General features: G+C 35.9%; 1 protein-coding gene across 1 annotated transcript in view; it reads left to right on the top strand.

The window, feature by feature from the left end:
• The window catches only part of COG6 (component of oligomeric golgi complex 6), a 96,668-nt gene that overhangs the window by 59,403 nt on the left and 16,508 nt on the right, over positions 1-20,757 (top strand). Inside the window, exons 9-17 of the mRNA XM_063444862.1 lie at positions 3,482-3,610; positions 4,097-4,188; positions 5,909-5,973; positions 8,768-8,859; positions 9,735-9,852; positions 13,234-13,365; positions 14,468-14,635; positions 19,814-19,921; positions 20,463-20,516. Coding sequence (XP_063300932.1) covers positions 3,482-3,610; positions 4,097-4,188; positions 5,909-5,973; positions 8,768-8,859; positions 9,735-9,852; positions 13,234-13,365; positions 14,468-14,635; positions 19,814-19,921; positions 20,463-20,516 — 958 coding nt within the window. The remainder of the gene's footprint in view (positions 1-3,481; positions 3,611-4,096; positions 4,189-5,908; positions 5,974-8,767; positions 8,860-9,734; positions 9,853-13,233; positions 13,366-14,467; positions 14,636-19,813; positions 19,922-20,462; positions 20,517-20,757) is intronic.

The following is a 20,757-nucleotide window of genomic DNA, read 5'->3' as shown; positions in this document are numbered from 1 at the left end:
GGGCAATTTATATAATGGGAATGATTCAGATCTCAGTCCTAATTTTTTTTTTCAGGGGGAACTGGGTGTTACCTAAATAGTGTGCATAAAGAATATTTTAGGTTTGAGAATTTTTTTTTTTTTATGGTGTCTGGAGTAACCCCCTCAAATGGGCTTGATATTACTGTTGCTCGTTTGGCATTGATGAGAAACATTCTCAAAAAGGTACCAGTAAAACATTTAAAGTTGTTTGTAGGCTCTCGCCGATAAGTTAGTATTCAGCTCTTGTGGGAAATAACTGTAAATGTATTGCAAACAACCTTTTCTGAGAACGATACAATGACAAATGTTATTTATCCCAACAACAGATGGTCTACAAAGCATTGCTGGCATTTGAAACCTCCTGTCTGGTCACTACATGGTTTACACAATGTAACGGGAAAAGAGACGATCATAGTTCTCAGCAAAATGAAAGCAAAACATGAAGATAAACTTTGTGTTTTGTACCAGTGAGATAACGTTCGGTCTAGAGTGACTTGTTAGGCAAGAAGCAAAGGTTACATTGACTTACTGTCACCGTCACACTGCAGTCAACAAACAAGCAGCCTGTTTGCATAACAGCAACATACATCTGTACATCTAACCTAGGGTAGTAGTAGTGACTATATCTGCAGGTTATATATGTATGAATTGGTGTCACTGCATTAGACTGTCATTCATCAGGAAAAGTTAATTAAATGTCTCGAGCGTAGTTTGTATATTTTGAGTATAGTTGTGTGTTTTTCGTCATTATTAGCCATCATACAAAACCATTGCTCACCAATTGCGACTGTACAGAGAATTGTAAATATTGACTTTAATTTTGTAATTCTTGGCAGCCTTCTTGAATTTAGAACATTGCTGTTAGATTTAAAACACTTGCCCCCTGATATTCCTTATCATTGCTAACTGCAACATCCTGCCGTCCTATTTATTGCTATGCCCAACACCAAGCCCTTCCAGACCATATTAATAGAGACCCAACATCAACCACGTGATATCCCTTATCACTGCTAACCCCAATAACAACCCTACACACCAACTCCCATATTAATAGAGACCAAACATCATCCACGGGATATCCCTTGTCACTGCTAACCCCAATAACTACCCTACACACCAACTCCCATATTAATAGAGACCCAACATCATCCACAGGATATCCCTAATCACTGCTATCCCCATAACAACCCTGCACACCAACTCCCATATTAACTGAGACCCAACATCAACCAGGTGATATCCTTTATCACTGCAAACCCCCATAATAACCCTATACACCAACTCCCATATTAATAGATACCCAAGATCAACCACGTGATATCCCTTATCACTGCTAACCCCAATAACAACCCTACACACCAACTCCCATATAAAGAGACCCAACATCAACCATGTGATATCCCTTATCACTGCTATCCCCATAACAACCCTACACACCAACTCCCATATTCATAGAGACCCAACATCAACCACGTGATATCCCTTATCACTGCTAACACCAATAACAACCCTACACACCCACTCCCTTCGCCACTCCTTATTCTTCATAATACCATCCCTCGTTATTCTCTTTGATCTAACATAGCAAGGTTATTCACTAAAGAGAGAATTGGCTAGAATTCAAAGTGAATTGAAGTGTATTTCAAATTGAAGGCAAGAATAGCCAAAATGAAAAGGTTCTTCAAGTCAGTTATGCTTCCATTTCGTCTACGTTGGCCTTAAGTTTGAAATTCACTTTTACGAATAACCCTGACCCTCATTGCCAGATTTTATTTTGAAAACGTTGTCACTATCCATCTGTGCAACATGATGTGACCAAACTAGACCCACCACCTACATAATCAAACATTTGTCTCAACAACACATTAACACCACAAATCACATCAAGGTGACCGCACATTTCAAATCGGGTGAAGGCCATGCAAATGTATAATTTACAATAAAGTCATCAGTTTAGTTAACTGATACCATGTGATTATTCATCATGGTAGAAGGACATAATGATGTAAACGTTTCATTCCAGTCTAACGTTGATCAATCCCGTATAGAAAAATGAAGAAATACATTTACCAAATACTTTACATCTTCTGCCATGCTTTTACAGGTAGATAAAGTGTACGTTAATACACATTTTCTGTGTGCTTGCTGTCTGCGTCTCTCGCGCTTTAAAGTGCAATAGACATTCCTGATCAATAATGAACATTTTGAAAATTGTGGCTAACTACACAGTAATTTAGTGGATAACCCCGCTAATAAAAGTCTTGCAGTTTAAAAACTGTTCTGATGCATTTTTGTTTTGTCTGTTCAAGGTCCCATTGTTCTTTTTATTTTATTTATTATGTTTTTTTCTTTACCTGCAATCTCAGTCCATTTTTATTGAAGGTCCCAATCACAAACTCTTATTATTTTCCAATAGCTTTTACCATTGTATTGTGTCAATATGAAAATTATTAATGGATTCTTTCTTTTGTCCCAGCACTCAAAATGTGTTTAATGGGAACAACAACCCACAGTTCTGTTTAATAGCTTTTAGTTTGGTCGCTTAGATGTAACAGAGCCTTCAAAAGAAGCGTGAGAGCTTGGCATGATAATGGCAATGTAAAATCTGACAAATTCTGCTTGTTTGCGATTTATAAATATACAGCACGACTCTCATGTAAGAGGCCATTGTAAAAGACGTACTGTGAGTAATTCAGTTTGTCCTTGTTATATGTTAAATGCACGCAATATAAGTGTTTTACTCCCTTCTCTGTTCTTTCCAAAATACAGTGACTATAATGTTAGTGTTTCTAATTTTACACGGTTCACATACAGGGTGTGAGAATCATAAAATTGATATGTCACCATTCTGTTATACTATGTTTATATTCATGTTAAAAGCTTTCCAATGCCGTTCCTTCCTAGTGTGCTTTTACTTATTATTTGACAAAGGCTTCTAATGGTCCCAGAACCCCATTATTTGGGCGATTTCATATGTCTGAACTGATATCTTAGAGTCTTTTATCAGTGATGTGCTAACCTATTAGGGGAGTTTTAGACCCCCATACCAGATCCCCCACCAATAATGTTAAGAAATTAACTCTACACATGAGTATTAAAAAGTAAGTCATTTACTATAGTAATAACGTTTTAAATGAAGTAGTAATAGTAATACAATAAGGAAAACACAAATGGAGCTATTGGCCATTTATTGGCCAAGGGAAAAGCAAAGGAAAAGCAAGATTGCTCATGCACACACACACACACACAAAAACAGTTGCAAGGCAGCTGAAATGCCACACAGTATGTGGACAAATTTGGGTTCTAGTAATTGTCTATTTATGACTGCTCCTGTGATGCTCCGATATAGTGCTTAATGTCTGTGCAATAAGATGCATGTTAGATATAAAGAAAAAAAATGCCAGAGTGTAAAGCAAGTTTCTTCTACTTGTTTTCTTAATGCAGTTTGTTTTTCCTCTAGGTACACCCTGGATGAATTTGGTACAGCCAGAAGAAGTGCAGTCGTTCGCGGGTTTATTGATGCCCTCACCAGAGGTGGTCCTGGTGGTACCCCTCGACCAATTGAAATGCATTCTCATGATCCTTTAAGGTAACCAGAAAACTTATATAATGTCTAAACTTTTCCCCCAAAATGCATATTATAAATTTAATTGTATAAGCACCTAAAAGGGGATTTAGTGTTAATATTTCTGGAAACATCGACAATTTAATGGCCCAAAGATAGTCCATAGAATAGGTGACATAAGGACAGTAGGGGAAGGGACTGCTTAAAGTTTGATGTAGCTGTATATCCTGGCCAGAGTTTATTAGGCCTGGTAATGACTTGTGAAACGTAGAGTAATTAAGAGGAAGCCTAGGCTCAATCTAACATACAGGGGTGTTTCAGACCCACATGAGAAATTGGTCCAACAATCAGAAATGTTAAGTAAATAACTCTACACATGAGGAGTAAAAAACATTTTTTTTTTTTTTTTAAAGATTGCTGTTGATTAAATGTTATGTGTGAAACGACAATTGCTGGTAATTTATAAATTAGGCAAAAATTAAAAATACTTTTTTTTATTTTAATTAAAAGGTATGCTGGTGACATGCTGGCCTGGTTGCATCAAGCTACTGCATCTGAGAAGGAACATCTAGAAGCACTCCTGAAACATGTTACCATTCCAGGTGTGTACAGAAGTTAAAATGGCTACTGTGGGTTATGTTGAATACTATTCAGTAGACAGATTTCAGCAGTTTCCATAACTGGATTATGAAAGTTCAGAGGGTTTGTAGTTTAGAAATCTCTTTTTATTCCCTATGTATCATAAGAATCGCATTTCCCCTTTCCTTATAATATGTGTATATACAAGTCACAGTTCTTAAGGTCCTGCTGTATAAAACCAGAGTACTTACTGCAAGTTGAGGGTTTTTTTTTTTTTATTTTTTTTACTTTTCTTTTTCTAGGTTATTTTAAATTGTTGCCCTGGTACCAAAGTAACTAGTTCAAACTGTTACCTTGGGACAATGTGTGGAACATGATTAACTATGCATCACTTCCTTCAAGACTACAGAACACGTTTAAAAAGTATAGATTTTTATGTCCTATTTTTGTATAGGTTTTTTGTTGACTGGTATGTGGACCCCCAACTGTCGCTGATGGCTTATTTTACCCAGTCCTTCCCTTATGCAAGATTTTAATGCAAATATAACTTGGGGGTACTATGTACATTGTTGGAAACCTAAATTCCTTTTTACATTATACAAATCACATCTCTAGAAAATGTAACAGATGATTATTCAATGCTTTCCTATGTGGAAAATCTGACCTTGAGGTCCGTGAGGACGTCCATCGTCTGATAACGGACCAAAAGTCTGTTCGGATTCCGGAAGCCCTCTAGTGGCTGTCTGGTAGACTTAGACCTGCAATGTAAACATTTTACATTGCAGCACTAAGGGCAAAAGGGTCACAGCACCCATACCACTTCAATGAGCTGAAGTAGGCTGGGTGCCTACAGTGTCCCTTTAAGGTTATATCTCTATTATATGGGCATACAAGCATATATTGCAGTTACGGGATTATGGACTCAGTAGGATGCCACACTTGTCTTGTCTTGACTTTTCTCAGAAGCAAATTACTGGTACTTTTTATCAGCCAATTCATTTTCAAACACATTTGTTAGTGACTAGTCCACTTAAAAGAAGGGTTCTGCAGCAAAATTTCACATCCCCCCCCCATGGTTTATTTAATTTTATTGTGTGACTCTACAGTGATCTACTTAAATAGATATATAGTTATATCAGAGTAAACAAGTTCCAAATTCTCATGTGTAAAAATTCAAAACAAAAAAAAGTCACCCTCAGTGGATGCAAGAATTCCACATAGATCCATTGCTTCGGCCAACTTGCGGGTCGTACAAGCGAACTTTTATCTGTAGATTTACTGGTGAATATATGCAACTAGTCTTGGTTCTTTAGTCACCATTAATGACCCCTTTTGTTAAAACTAGAACTTCCCTGCCCCCTTAGAAGGAAAAATATGAATATTTTTCATAATTGTATTGCCAAAGTTCTGCTGCTGTTTTATGTTATTAGGGAGATGTAAATATTTTGTTTTGTAAATCTGGTTGACTATAATGTATCATACATTCTAATTAAATAGATTATTGGTTTATTTGGTTTCACACCAGTGTTTATGTATTGTTTTGTTAACCTTAACAATTCTAAATGTTCACCATTGGATTGTGCAAGTGTTGTGGATTTGTTGCTTCTGGTAAAGTCACAAAATCACAGTTTAGTTTTCTAAAGGAAGGTTATAAATCTGTATAATTGCTTACTTATAGAGTATAGGGAACCATGTGTTATCAATATGGTTGTAAAGGGCATGTCACATTGTGTTTGTTGGCAGGAGTTGAAGACACTATCCAAGAGGTAGTTGGTCACATCACAGAAGGTGTCTGCAGACCGCTGAAGGTTAATTCCTTTTTAATTACATTCTTTGTGAAACAGTTTTATTTTTGAGAATATGTATAACTGCAATTACAATATACTTGTCAAGAATGGAGTGAGCCTGTATTTTTTCTGCATTACAATATTCATTTTAATTCACCTGCATTCCATAACAAAATTTAGCCTTGGTGAAGCATAATCAAACATATATAACATTAATTTCACATTCAGATTAGATGCACAAAAATGCACTGGCTGTTTCAAAGGAACATATTTCTCAGGTAAACATGCAAACGATCTGTGATTATTCATAACCTGAACAGATTTTTTTTACCCCACTTTTTTGGAGTCATCTCTCCTAGCTTGGACCACAGAACTCTTTCTGTGCCTTTTCCAGCTACACATTTTATTCCCACACCTTATGTCCTAAAACAGAGATACCCAGAGAAAACTTTATTAACACCCTCAGGCAGTCTGTGAACTATAATGGCCTTCACCACAAACTCTTGATCGTAAGACAGTATTTCTTAAAATTAGGGAGCGATGTTGAATTGTAGACAATGTGCTGTATATCATGCTGTTATGTGCACTGCTACAACTGAGATGCGCTCTATGAACAGTGGATGGATATGTGATGCTAGAATCCATCAGACTGTTAAATATGCACCAACTAATACAGTTGTAAACAGTTTGCCCCATTATCCAGGAACGGCGCCCAGTTACTCCTACCTTAGAATGATTGGCGTAACACTTTAAGACTGTATAGGTTTATTGTTTAGTCAAAATCCTAGGTGCAGCGTATATGAATATACTCATTATTCTAATCAGGCTTTCATGATACTAGAGCTAACAGGATAATAAAATACTTATAACTTTACCGAGAGGGTAGTGGGTGCATAGAATAGTCTTCCAGCTGAAGTGGTAGAGGTTAACACAGTGAATGAGTTTAAGCATGCGTGGGATAGGCCAGTTTGGTAATGTTGCCTTTGAGACTGTACGGTAGCCCAGGAATGAGAATTACCCCCATGATTGCATACCATTTGCAAAAGTAGACAACCCAAGGTATTGCAAATGGGGTATGTCCAGTCATTTTTAGTAGCTAACGCTAACTTTGGCCAGTGTTTGTGACTAAGTGGCTACTAAAAAAGACTGGACATACCCCACTTGCAATACCTTGGGTTGTGTTCTTTTGCAAATGGTATGCCATCATGGGGTTAATTCTCATTCCTGAGCTACCATACCGTCTCAAAGGTAACTACCAATCTGGCAAATTTTAAAGTAAAAAAAAAAAAATGGAATGTGCTATATTTGACCCTATAACCTTCCCAAACACTGTAAAACCTGTTAATGGGGGGTTCTGTTTTACTTGTGAGACATTGTTGAATACAAATATGTGCATTTTATTGCAGTAACAGCGAACAGTATCGTGACATTCACAGCTAAAATGTGAGGCGGAACTACAGTTTTTTAAAAAAAATCTTAATTTCTCACAGTTTTTTTTATTTTATTCATAAGTTATGTTTGATATATGAATAGTTCATGAGCAATTAAAGCCCTGTTTCTCCTGAACAAAATGATATATAATAAGTGTGGGTGCTTTTAATATGAAAGAGGTGAATTACGGTTGAACAGACATATAGCGCAAATTCCAGTTTTTGTTTAATTTTGTTTTGATCAGAACGTGCACTATTGACTCTGTCCTGAAGGGGTTAAAGGAGGTTTGGTGCTTTCCTTTTTCAACAGAAAAATTTGTAAAAGTATTTGATTCAGTTTGAAGTGTTTTCTATTTGTTTGAATTCCTAGAAAACACAAGAAGAAGCACATTGTAACGTTATCATTATTTTTTATTCGATATGATTCATTTTTATGTCAAATAAGGAACAAAATACGCACATAATCAAAGATTCAAGGTTTCCAAACTGTGACCACAGTAAATAGAGATAGCACAACTTACAATAAGGGTGAGAATCTCAATGAACCACAATGTGGATTGGTTCACTGTGAATTCCTAGTTGTGTTGTTTGCCCAGCATTTCTCACATATTGGCATTATTACTAAATCTTTCAATGCAGTTAATGGACATTGTCTTATTCCATTCAAATGTTAAATCCTTACATTGCCATACAAAGCTGCTCCATATAGATATAACCGTCTAAATAAATAGTATCTTACATAATATTTTCTCTCTCCTGTGACTTTCAGCTCCCTTTTATTTCTTACCTTTAATACTTGGAAACAAGCTGCCCCTTATCAGTGGAACAATTAGACATGTAGACATATCTCCATCCTAGCGTTCAAAAGGTTTCTAAAAATCAAAGGCGCTTAGAATTAGGGATGCACCGAAATGAAAATTCGTGCCGAAACCAAAAATTCAGGATGCCCTTGGCCGAAAACTGAAATTGAAAATGACTTTTCCCCCCAAATGATTTTAAAATTGTCTTTACTATAGGTTTTATTAATATTAGACTTTTTAATAAATTGAATGAATCTAATATGAAAAACTACAAGCCAATAAAATAAATAAACACACTGTTATTAAAAATTAACACACCAAAACTGGAGGGGGGCGGGGGGAGGACCCCGGTACATCCGAGATGGCAGCCCCCAAATGCTGATTTACGGTTCCGGATAGTTCAATTTTCGGCCGAAATTTCGGTGCATCCCTACTTAGAATAAACCCTTCAGAACCAAATACATTGTAATCAAAGCAAAGGATTTTATAAAGCCTAGTCCTAGACATTGATACAATTGTAAGAAGACAATGTTTGGTGTCACCTCCCTGCAGAAATAATTCTTAATCTAGTGGTTTCTGTCACAGGTTCGCATCGAGCAGGTTATTATTGCAGAGCCAGGTGCAGTTTTATTGTACAAGATTTCAAATCTTCTGAAGTTTTACCATCACACAATAAGGTGAGTTATTTGGCTGATCATAGAGAACCCATTCTAGCTGTAAGTAAAATAGTTCATAGCTCAGTGATGGGGAACCTCCAGCACTCCAGATGTTGTGGCCTACATCTTCTCTGATGATTTATCTGCGTTATGTCTGTAACAGCACTATGGGAGATGCTCCTCCAGCCATCTGGAGTGCTGGAGGTTGCACTTGCCATAGCTTGTAATGATGATGTTTATGTTTATGCCACACAATGTCTATCTACAGTATTTCCAAGATGAGATATTAATCAAAATAATTGAAAAAAATAAACTAAAAAAAAAGGTATTATATCACATTACCAGGAGGTGCTGTTGTTTTTAGAATAGCTTAACATAGAATAGCTTAAATGTGTTCTTTTGTCAGGAATGTTGTGGCAAATGCTGTATATTTTAGTTTAGGGATGCAGTCAGCTTGTTATTCTAACAATCCAATTTTTTTTATTTTTATTTTTACATAGCTGTAAATTGCGTTAATGTCTAGCGAGATTCACTTTACTTTGCGTGTAGTTAGCTCTAGTAGGTAGATGCCTCTTTGAAATAAGAAAAATAAATTGAGTTTTGTATCCACATTATGAGCATAAATATACCTTGCCTGCCATTAAGTTCTTGATTTCTAAAAGGAGCTTACTATGTGAACATTGTATAAGAAACGTGGAAAGCTCAGCCAGTGTGCTATGCATTAATAGCCAACATCTGACACCAATATACGCTTTATACAAATGTTCCATATCTATTCTCCTTCAGAACATTATGCTATAAACTCACTGACATCCCAAATCCGTTTTGTATTGTAACTAGAATGTACTCTGTTACATGTATGCTGGTTTATTATCTCAATGAATGTTCTGTTCCAGCGCTATCGTGGGCACAAGTGGATCTACATTACTGACTACAATTGAAGAAATGCACTTGTTAAGCAAAAAAATATTCTTTAATAGCCTGACCCTACATGCCAGCAAACTAATGGATAAGGTATGTTACCTGCTGTTAGCTACTTATCTTCAAGTTTACCTAGGAGACGTTGTGATTTTTGGTGGGTAACACCATGGTACTCCAGTGTTTATTTGACAGTGAAAGTAAGTACAATGAGTCTGCCTGGAGTCTGAAGGATAGTAGGGTCCCAGAAGGGTTGTAGTAATGACAAAATTAATGTAATTTGTTTTTTATATCAATTTTAAAGGGAATGTTAAAACCGACTGAATATATATATATATATATATATATATATATATATATATATATATAATACACTTGATTAGTAGAGCACCTCTGTAGTACTAGATAACATCCACATCACCATCAAAGGTAGCTTTGCATGTTTCATGAGCGAATCAGCCCAAGACATGATGCCCAACGCATTTGGTGGCATTAGTGAGTGAGTAGGACATTCAAGCCACATTAAATGGGTTGTTATAGGAGCTCGTTTGTGGAGATTACTGGCTGTGTAGATAAGTGAGCGCAGAGGCAGCACATTGTTTATGGTGAACTCTTAATTTGTCAATGAACTCATGCCTTAGTGAACAATTGGGTAGTCACCAGAAGGTTACTACACCCCATCATATTCTGAAATGGGACATATACAAGTGTATGTTTAGCTATTGAGGATTAAAAACATTTTCACTTGTATCATTTAACAACTCCTAATTTCACTGTTTGGATATCTTAAAAAAGCAGCTATGGTATTGGAAAGCCATCATCCTAGCAAATGTATTAGAGACCATGCATTATAGAACTGCGATTAAACTGTAACTGATATGTACTGGGCTTGTTTAACCCCTTAAGGACCAAACTTCTGGAATAAAAGGGAATCATGACATGTCACACATGTCATGTGTCCTTAAGGGGTTAATTGGTATTTAGAATACCCAGCTTGCGATTTGGGTTTTCGGAAACCCTCGAATTGCAACTGCTACTCACAATACATGCTATGCTCTATCCATTTTGTTTTTTGAGCACTTACACAGAGGTAGGTACACATAGAAACCACTGAATTTAAATGAGTAACCTCTTCATGTAGCTTTGTATTTAGACTTCCAAATCAGGAGAGATGCAGCCTAATGTTTTGAAGTTCTTTGCCAGCTGTGTTCCAGAACTGTTGTTTTGTATAACAAATAGCAGACTTGAAGTTTTCAAGTTGACTATTTTGCCCTTTATTTTCCAAGCTGTTTGTCAGCTCCTGACCACTGCGATTTTTTTTTTTTTGATTTTTTTTTTGTGTGAATAACAGTAGGATTGGCTGTTTCCTAAGTAGATTAAAAGTTGTAACTACGTTGTACATGGGTGATTTTGCCATAGATATGATTCCACTTACAAAGTTAATTGTTTTATGTAATTGTTTTATTCAATAATTACAAAGCTAAATTCTAAGCAGCGCATGTACATCATCATTGCTTTTTTTGGTAGTTCAAAACATCTGACTTTCCTTTAATATCATTTGTGGATGGGTTGTGTGACTAGCTAATGCACGGCATGAAATGAGCTCTTTGCTGCATTATTACTGGTATTGATTGTGCTTTGAACAAGCTGTTCTTTGCTCTACACTGAGCCGTGTTCATGGATATTTTGGCTTTAATTTAAACCTGAAGTGTGATGTTGTTTTCACTTGGAAATTGCACGATGCTCCTGTCAGTTAAAGTTTATCATTTTGCTTTCGCTTGACTTGTTCGTCTGCCAGGTTTGATAAAAATAGTCGATCTGTTAAAGGTCCGTGAATCGCTGCTCATTTTATTCACTACCTGCAGAATATACCTCAGTACATTTGTGGACCGCCTTCTGTCATCTGACATACTATTTATTCTTATGAAATAATTTTGTATTTTATTTTTTTATTTTTTTTTAACTGCCAACCAGTTTTTATCTAGCGGTTATAAAACCAGTGTTCGGAAACAAACACCAATTCACAGTATAATATACCTACTCAATAGGAATACTCTTGATAAGTGGTAGAAAAACCCATCTAAAACGTAATTTTTAATTGACAGTAAAAAGTAATGTTCAATGCCGTATTTATAATAGAATAGATTTTTTTTTTTTTTTTAGAAATGTAACGGTTATGATTTGTGATGTCTGTGAGTTATATTGCAGCATATTTCGTTTTTTTCAGCAAGTTTAACCTCGTGCATTATTAGGAACCAGTAATTTGAACAGTTTCCATCAGTGACTCGCTAAACCAAAAGATCACATGACGATATTTGCTGTGCTCTTGGCAATATTACGATATACCTTCTTAGCGGGTGACCTCCGTTTTAAGCATGCTTGTTGTTTTCAGGTGTTACAAGCAAAGAAATGTGTTGATCGTTGTCCAGGCACACAGCTGCTCTATTCTCTTGTAAACTAGGGAATTGACAATTTCTTAAAAATGAATCCAAATTTCAAGGTGTCTTTAAAATATCTGATGTGCGGTATGGTATTGCATAAATAAGAATGTTCCAGTTCCGTCAGTTTTGGTGTATAGATTTTTGTGTTCTTTAATAACATTTGTTTATTTTTCTTAAAAAATATGTTGTTGTTTGTTTGTTTTAATGTATTTTGTTTTAGAAAATCACAATGTGAATTCGGGGGGGTTTATGCTTTGAATGATTCAAGATTGAATTTCTTGTCTATTTAATTTCGATGCAATATGAAATTGTTACTGCGTACAGGTGCACCTTGGCCACCCATCAGAGGAAGGAGAGCAGTGAGTGCCGCATTAGAAAGAGAAATCTTGCACCATGAATCTGCATAGATTCAAATTAGAAATCAATTTAATTTCTTTCCATCAGATATTCAAATCTTATTTTCATTGCTTTGCGGCAAGTGATACAAAATATATGTGTGTTAGATTATATAATGTATTATATGTAATATGTGTTAAATTGTGTTCAAATCCCAGCAATGAGTAGCTATAGGCATACTTTCCAACATTCTGGCTTTTTGTGATTTATAATCCTTATACTGGGTCTCTGTTTTTTTTGCTTTGCAAAAAATAAAAATGATCTCTAGTACGTGTAGCAAATTCCTGATCTTGCACATATAGATCATGGCAAATTCATGCGTATTTGCATTAGGTGTTTTAAGGTGGGTTTGCACTTTTGGTGGGCAGGGTAAATTGCTATCCTGAAACGATTTTATTTCTTACTCACGCCACTTAGTGCATCTCTTTCCTTTCAGTCACTGTTTGCATTTTGGGAATAATGCTACCCAACAACGGATTCTCCAAGCTTGCTTTGTCCCTATACACTGGGACGTAAACCTATAGGCAGAGAAGAGTCACAAGCTTTACATTCTAGGATCTTGAAGTCGTTTTTCATTGCTATATAATTTGTACAAATATTGGGTAACCGTGTACAGTCTAACCCTGTAAACTTTATTTAGGTGGAGCTGCCCCCTGCAGATTTAGGACCTAGCTCATCCTTAAACCAAACCCTTGCCTTGTTACGCGAAGTTCTTGTATCGCATGATTCCTCTGTTGTTCCACTCGATGCTCGGCAAGCTGATTTTGTGCAGGTAAGATGGCTCGTCACTAATGTTTTTATTCCTAGTTCATTCCTTTAATCTTACTACAATTTAAAAACAACAAAAAAAGTTGCTTGCGCTCTACCCCAAATCCCTATGCACATTTAAATAACTAGAGATTTTTGAGTGTCACTCCAACGGATATTAAAGTGTAAGCTCACCTGCTGCGTAAACCTCTTCTGTGAGTCTTACACTAACAACTCACCTTGCTGCTTCAGCTAAAAGACAAAATCTCTTATGAGGCGGAAAGGGGTATATTTCTAAAATTACATTTTCAGGTGCTTTGGGTGACATACTGTAACTACAAAATTTAGAACATATTGTCCGTCTTACATTTTATATACATATACTCTTTTGGAATGTTCACATCCTATCTGATAGGTATTCTGAATATCTCCATTCATCGTTTAACTGTGATGGCTAACCTTTGGCATTCCAGCTGTAGTGAATACAGTTTCTCATATTGCTTAACCAGCTATTGGCATTAAAGACTAGCCATTTTACATATGAAAAAGAATCCTGGTATCCTGTAGGTATATTGTTCTCTCTGCCCCTATAAAATATCTGTTATCGTGTGGATCTGCCATATGGATCACAGGTTATTTTTTTTAGCTTTCAGCAGGAGCATTGCAGAACGTATAAGATATCACAAACCACTTTATGAAAAAGAAAAAAAAAAACATATGAAACTATTTGACACAGTAACAGCTAAAACTTTTATTTGCTTGGAAAGTACTTTCATTTTTGCCATTTTATGAATGAATATTAAATAGAGATATGCAGCAATTGAGAAAAATCTGAGCTTATCACATTGTGTTTTATTTATTTTATTAATAGTTTGCAGTTTATCAGATTTCTCCAGATATTTAATATTGAAATATTTTGAGTCAGTCGTATGGATGTATATCATCAGTCCTAATTTATATTTTATAAAGCTGTGATGTATACACTCCGTGTTGTAAATGGCAAAGAAAGGGTGCTTCTATCACTTTTTGTACTCATTTCCTCTTTTGGTGTGTGTGCGATTGACAGGCATTCTAACAAAGGCATGAAAGGTGACTTTGTATCCTGTGCTTGATGAATGTCCTTTTAGGTTCTGTCTTGTGTGCTGGATCCATTGCTACAAATGTGCACTGTGTCTGCCAGTAATTTGGGTACATCTGACATGGCCACGTACATGGTTAATTCTCTCTACATGATGAAGACAACACTTGCTCTGTTTGAGTTCACGGACAAGCGGCTGGAGATCCTGCAATTCCAGGCAAGTCATGTTCTTGAAATGAAAATAAATAAATATGCTTTCTTCTGAATATTGCTTATAATGAGAAATCCTTCGAAGCTCTGCATTTAATTCACTGATAATATTTTCAGATTTTTACGAAATGTTTAAATCGGTAAGCAAAATCCAGCCGAAATATAAGCAGGTCTCGGGATCCTTTGTCTAATGGTAATGCCCAATGCTCAATTCAGGAGTCATTCACTATACAGGAAAGATAGCCTTTCAAAGACGTCTTTGTAGTTTCAAGAAAAATTCTAAGTTTTTTTTCTTTTTATTCAGTCAACATTTCAGTTTCTCAATGTAAGCTTTCATAAGTCAAATATAGCTTTGAAGACAAAGATATCTTTGTAATGATTTAACTTTATATTAAAACAACTGAAATAATGACCAAATAAAATAATCTATAAATATATCTTATATTAAATCCATCAGGGCATTTTCGAGACTTCATAATAAAACAGAAGACCAAAGGTCTAGTGGTTTATAAATGCCTCCAGAGCATGTCCATCATACATGCTTCACTATTATGTATTGTTTCATATTACATGAGTTGGCATTATTTAAGGGTGAATGGTTAGTGTTAGAATATTGCAAAGGTTAATGGTTAGTGTTAGTCACTTAGCAAATTCAGCACCAAAAAGGACTTGTTAAAACACAGTACTTTTCTAACAACTGACCAATGCCCCCAAAAATGTAAACTTGTCCTGAGTTGTCCTTATGACCTAAATTAATAAAGCAAATAAAGTTAAAATAGGTAACAGCAAAATTGTTGACACAACAAATATGCACTGTACCTAAAATATCCATTTTGCACATGCTAAAAAAACAAAAAATGAATATATTAAAATATCAATGTTTGTTTTATCATTTTATATTATCACCACTACCATATAACAGAGGTCAGATCATTCCTAGATAAATCAATTTTGCTCGTCATTAACGCTCGATCTTGGGGAATCAGATCCTGCTGTTCTTGCACTGTTTTTTTTGTTTTGTTTTTTTAAATATTTTTTTTTGGCCTTTTACATCTTGATTATACTTCCTCCATTGCAAACTTCCTTTATTGGTATTTATTATCTTTTCTTACTTGCGCCGAATCTTAACACCTGGGTGCCTCCATTTTCCTTTCTTCAGTCCATGATGTCTGCAGTTTGCCCTTCAAGGCAGATAGATTATGGGTAAATTAGCGTAGCAACTGAAATAGAACTTTGCTTTTTAATTTCCACCAATTGCAAAAGGTTAAAAAGTAGTCTTATGTATAATTAAAAAATAAAATCGTAGGTTAAAGGAACACTATAGTCACCTAAATTACTTTAGCTTAATAAAGCAGTTTTAGTGTGTAGATCATTCCCCTGCAATTTCACTGCTCAATTCACTGTCATTTAGGAGTTAAATCACTTTGTTTCTGTTTATGCAGCCCTAGCCACACCTCCCCTGGCTATGATTGACAGATGCATGAAACAAAACTGGTTTCACTTTCAAACAGATGTAATTTACCTTAAATAATTGTATCTCAATCTCTAAATTGAACTTTAATCACATACAGGAGACTCTTGCAGGGTCTAGCAAGCTATTAACATAGCAGGGGATAAGAAAATCTTAATTAAACAGAACTTGCAATAAAGAAAGCCTAAATAGGGCTCTCTTTACAGGAAGTGTTTATGGAAGGCTGTGCAAGTCACATGCAGGGAGGTGTGACTAGGGTTCATAAACAAAGGGATTTAACTCCTGAATGGCAGAGGATTGAGCAGTGAGGCTGCAGGGCATGTTCTATACACCAAAACTGCTTCATTAAGCTAAAGTTGTTCAGGTGACTATAATGTCCCTTTAATAAAAACAAAAAAAAACTATAGAAAATAAAAAGGACAAAAAGAATCAATTTAAAAACAAAACCTGCAAGTGACAGAACAGCTAGAGTTCTCCCTATCTGGCGAATAAAGGGTTAATAACTCCTTTTTCACTTACCTGTTTCCAGCGCCCAGGTCCAATTGATCTTCTACTCCAGGCGAGCGCTTCCCTATAGGAGAACATTGTATCAATACTTTACTATAGAGACTTTGAGAAACCTGGATGTCCTTGTGCAAAGCGTGAGGATGTCCAACGTTGTTTCACTAAGTTAAACTTTCTGAGAAGCCAGGAAGCGCCACTAGTAGCTATTTGGGAGACCGCCGCTAGAGGTTGTCTCCAACCTGCAATGTAAAGATTGCAGTTTCTTTCACAGGGGCCCTGCACCCAGACCACTTCCATGAGAAGAAGTGGTATGTGTGCCTATATTGTCAGCTTAAGCCCAGTGTGACAGAAGATGCACCTCTCTGTGACTCTGACACAGGAAATTTGTTTTCCCCACCAACCAAAGTACTCTGAACCCGGCCTAGGAGATAGAGTCTAGCTGACAACTCTGATTCTGGCCAACCGATGACGCAAGTACATCTAAGGTTCAGACAGAGAAATACCCGAGAACTAAAGCTGACTGCCTGGAACTCTGTCTCGTATCGGAAGTCAACCGTGGTCTGGCAAATCTTCAACCAGATGGCGTTTGGACATAGTATCAGGATGCTTTTTGACTGGGGACAAGCTATCCAGGGATACTTGATTTGTGGGGGTTCCATTTTTTGGGAAGGGGTTTGAGGTCCCGATCTCATAGCATCTGTCAGGGACTCAGCGGGGGGGGGGGTAAAGTTGTGTTCATCCCAGACATAGTGGCGACATGGAGGAATCATTCTTTGTGTAGCTAATTAACCCCCAGAGGGTGAATAAACATTGTCTTGTACATACATACTGTATGCATGTGTTTCCCCAATAAAACATACTTGGTTTCGCCCTTCATCAAGTCTCGCCTGATGTTTGGGTGACTTGCTATAATCACTCTGGATATTTTGCGGCACAAAGGAGAGAAGTAGACGGAGTACACCCAATTTTAAGTTGAAAATTATTTCTATCTTCAGCACTTGACAGGAGAAAATTAGAGCAGAAATATATATGTATGTGTGTAAATATGCATGTGTTTGTATATAGTCTGAGAAGCTTTATTTGCTCTAGAGAAATGCATACGTGAGTATTGTTTCCTTTTCTTTTTTTTTTTTGCCATTTTTTTTAATGCCTCCTCTTTATAATGTAATAACTGTGTTAAAGGGGGGTGGTCAACATCAGCTGGGAGGCCCCCTTTAAATAGTAGTAAAAAAATGATTGCCACAACACACCGTAAAGGTTGACTTTTCGTATCTTTATTTATTGGAGGTCAAAATCATGACATTTCTTTGGGCTACATGTAACATTAGCGGAGATCATGTCTTAGATGTTTTACCAGTGGTATTTCTCTAAAAGTATCACGTTCTACAGACCATGTCAGTGATTCAGTGTCCATATTCTTGTAAGTAACAAGTATAATGCAAATATAAACTCAAAGGAACGCATTTATTCAAGTGACTCTTAGCACAAGCTAAGAATCCTCAGAACAAATGCTTCTATTTCTGTTCTGTAATGTTGCCTGTTCCTGCACCGGTGCAACAAAGAAAGCAGTGTTTAGATATTTATCGTAAACACATCACTATTATAAGCTTTTTTATGTAATGGTCTCTCATGGGATCAAAATAATGCCATTGCAGTGGTATAATGCTGATTGGCAGTGATATTTTAAATACAATTATATTAGTAAAACAAATATATTTTAACACTTGCAGAGATAACATAATTTGTTATTAGTGTCTAAAACAAACACTCCACTGTACATTTTTATTTTGTATTTGAACAAATAACACTGTTTAGTAGATATATCTCAAATGAAAACTGCATGTATTTAATTATGCATTTTTTAATTGGGGTATATCTAAAAACAGCTTGTAAAAGCTGCAGTACGACACTGCCATTGCTAGCCCTCCCTTTCTAAACACGCCCAGTCTTTCTGTGGCTGTCAAATCACAGACTTCCCAATGCAGCTCAATGAGAAATCTTTGCAAGGCAGGTGCTCTGGGCAATTGCTGTCTCTTGAGTTCAGTGCAAATAAGCTAAGCAAATCAGGAATTAACAGGACCATTTATCTGCTTGAAAGCCAAGGGGTGTAACCAGGGTACTGTATAAGTGTGTACATTTCAATTAAAATCTGCACTTTTTTGCAAAATGAAAAAAAAATAGGAAACATTTTTCACCCACAAAGCTTTTCAGTAAGCTCAAAACCTTACGAATCTGGAGAAAGATATTAAATCAAAACTAGATAGATAGCCAATCCTATATTATTATTATTTCCAAAGCAGGGAATCCACAGCCAGTTCCCTTATGTGTCTTTGTACATAAAAAAAAATCTAGTACAGGGGTGATATGATAGAAGCATTTAAATACATAAAAGGAATCAACACAGTAAAGGAGGAGACTATATTTAAAAGAAGAAAAACTACCACAACAAGAGGACATAGTCTTAAATTAGAGGGGCAAAGGTTTAAAAATAATTTCAGGAAGTATTACTTTACTGAGAGGGTAGTGGATGCATGGAATAGCCTTCCAGCTGAAGTGGTAGAGGTTAACACAGTGAGGGAGTTTAAGCATGCGTGGGATAGGCATAAGGCTATCCTAACTGTAAGATAAGGCCAGGGACTAATGAAAGTATTTAGAAAACTGGGCAGACTAGATGGGCCGAATGGTTCTTATCTGCCGTCACATTCTATGTTTCTATATTCTTCATAAACGTGCATCCTTATTGGTGAAAACTCCAATATACAACAGAAGTGAGCAATATTCTGGTCACAATACCTTCCACAGGCTTTTTTAGATAAATATATATGTATGTAGTTTATTTTATTTTGTTTCCACAAAGTGTTCTAAATATCTACAATAAGCAAGTCTCTGAAAATGAAAAGAATGAGTATCGGTAAATGTCTGAGCTCGGCAACTTATGAGTGGAGTAACACATAATGAAGTGACTAATCTATTGGGTATATTTAATATGATCATTTAACCAAGAATCATACATATATCATACATATAGCTTTCACTAGTTTTTAAGTATGCCATGAAACTATTACCTAACTCAATTGTATTTCTTTTAAAGACCTTAAAAGGAGATGCTTAGGGACAGAAATCATATTAGGTATGCTTGGTTGGAAAATGGTTAAGAAAAAAAAGAGGTAATGTCACGGCTATATTCTCACTTTTTGTCCTTACTGTTAGATTGAAGCACATCTGGATACACTTATTAATGAACAAGCCTCTTTTGTGTTGACAAGATTGGGATTAAGTCAAATATACAGCTGTGTGCAGCAGCACAGACCCGAACAGGTAAGGTAATCTTTAATAATCTTCTATAAGATTCTTCAGTTAAATAATACCATATGTGTTTATATAGTTTATTTTTGAGAATTTTAAATAATTAGAAATTTCGGGTTTCCCTTCCAAAATCAATTTTACTTTGAGTCAACGTTTCTGTCCCTGCAAATAATCTATCCTCAGAATGGTTTTGATTGATATTTAGGTTGTATGTTTCTCACAATTTAAGAATGAACATTTAGGAGAAGCTGTTTCAGAGTTAAATATTTTATCTATGATTTTTTTTTTTGTCCTACCTTTATTGCTAGATATAGGTCTGTATAGCTATGTTGCAATAGGAATGTGTAAAATGTGTTCTTTTGTATGTGTCTTAGAGAGATAGAGAAAGTATGAATGAAAAGAATGCGCTATGACTATTAAAATTCATCTTTAGTTTTCTGCTACTGCTGATATAAAATATTTAATGTAAAGGGTAAATTACAGGGGAAAGCATTTAATCATTGTCAGACATTTTTTAAATAAATGATTACATTTAGCTATTTTCCTTCTCCAGGGGCCATTAGCAAACATACCTGGCATGGATTCCGTATCACTAAAGGCCTCAATGGTAAGCCTTTTTATTTTCATTCCTTCCTTTTTTTTTTTTATTGTTACCAGTATAATTTTAATGTTAAAGGACCACTCTAAGCACAAGGACCACTTAATCTTAATGACGTGGCCTCAGTACTGTGTTGGTTCTACAGTTACCTGAAAGCCAATAGATGGTGCTTTGGCAACCATAACCAAGTCCTCACGCACTGCATGTGGATGTTGCATATACCCTATCTGTACAACGTAGGCAGTGCCAA

The sequence above is a fragment of the Pelobates fuscus genome, chromosome 1 (assembly GCF_036172605.1).
Source record: "Pelobates fuscus isolate aPelFus1 chromosome 1, aPelFus1.pri, whole genome shotgun sequence".
In the NCBI taxonomy this organism is placed as follows: Eukaryota; Metazoa; Chordata; class Amphibia; order Anura; family Pelobatidae; genus Pelobates; species Pelobates fuscus.
This window is presented reverse-complemented; position numbering and strand designations above follow the sequence as displayed.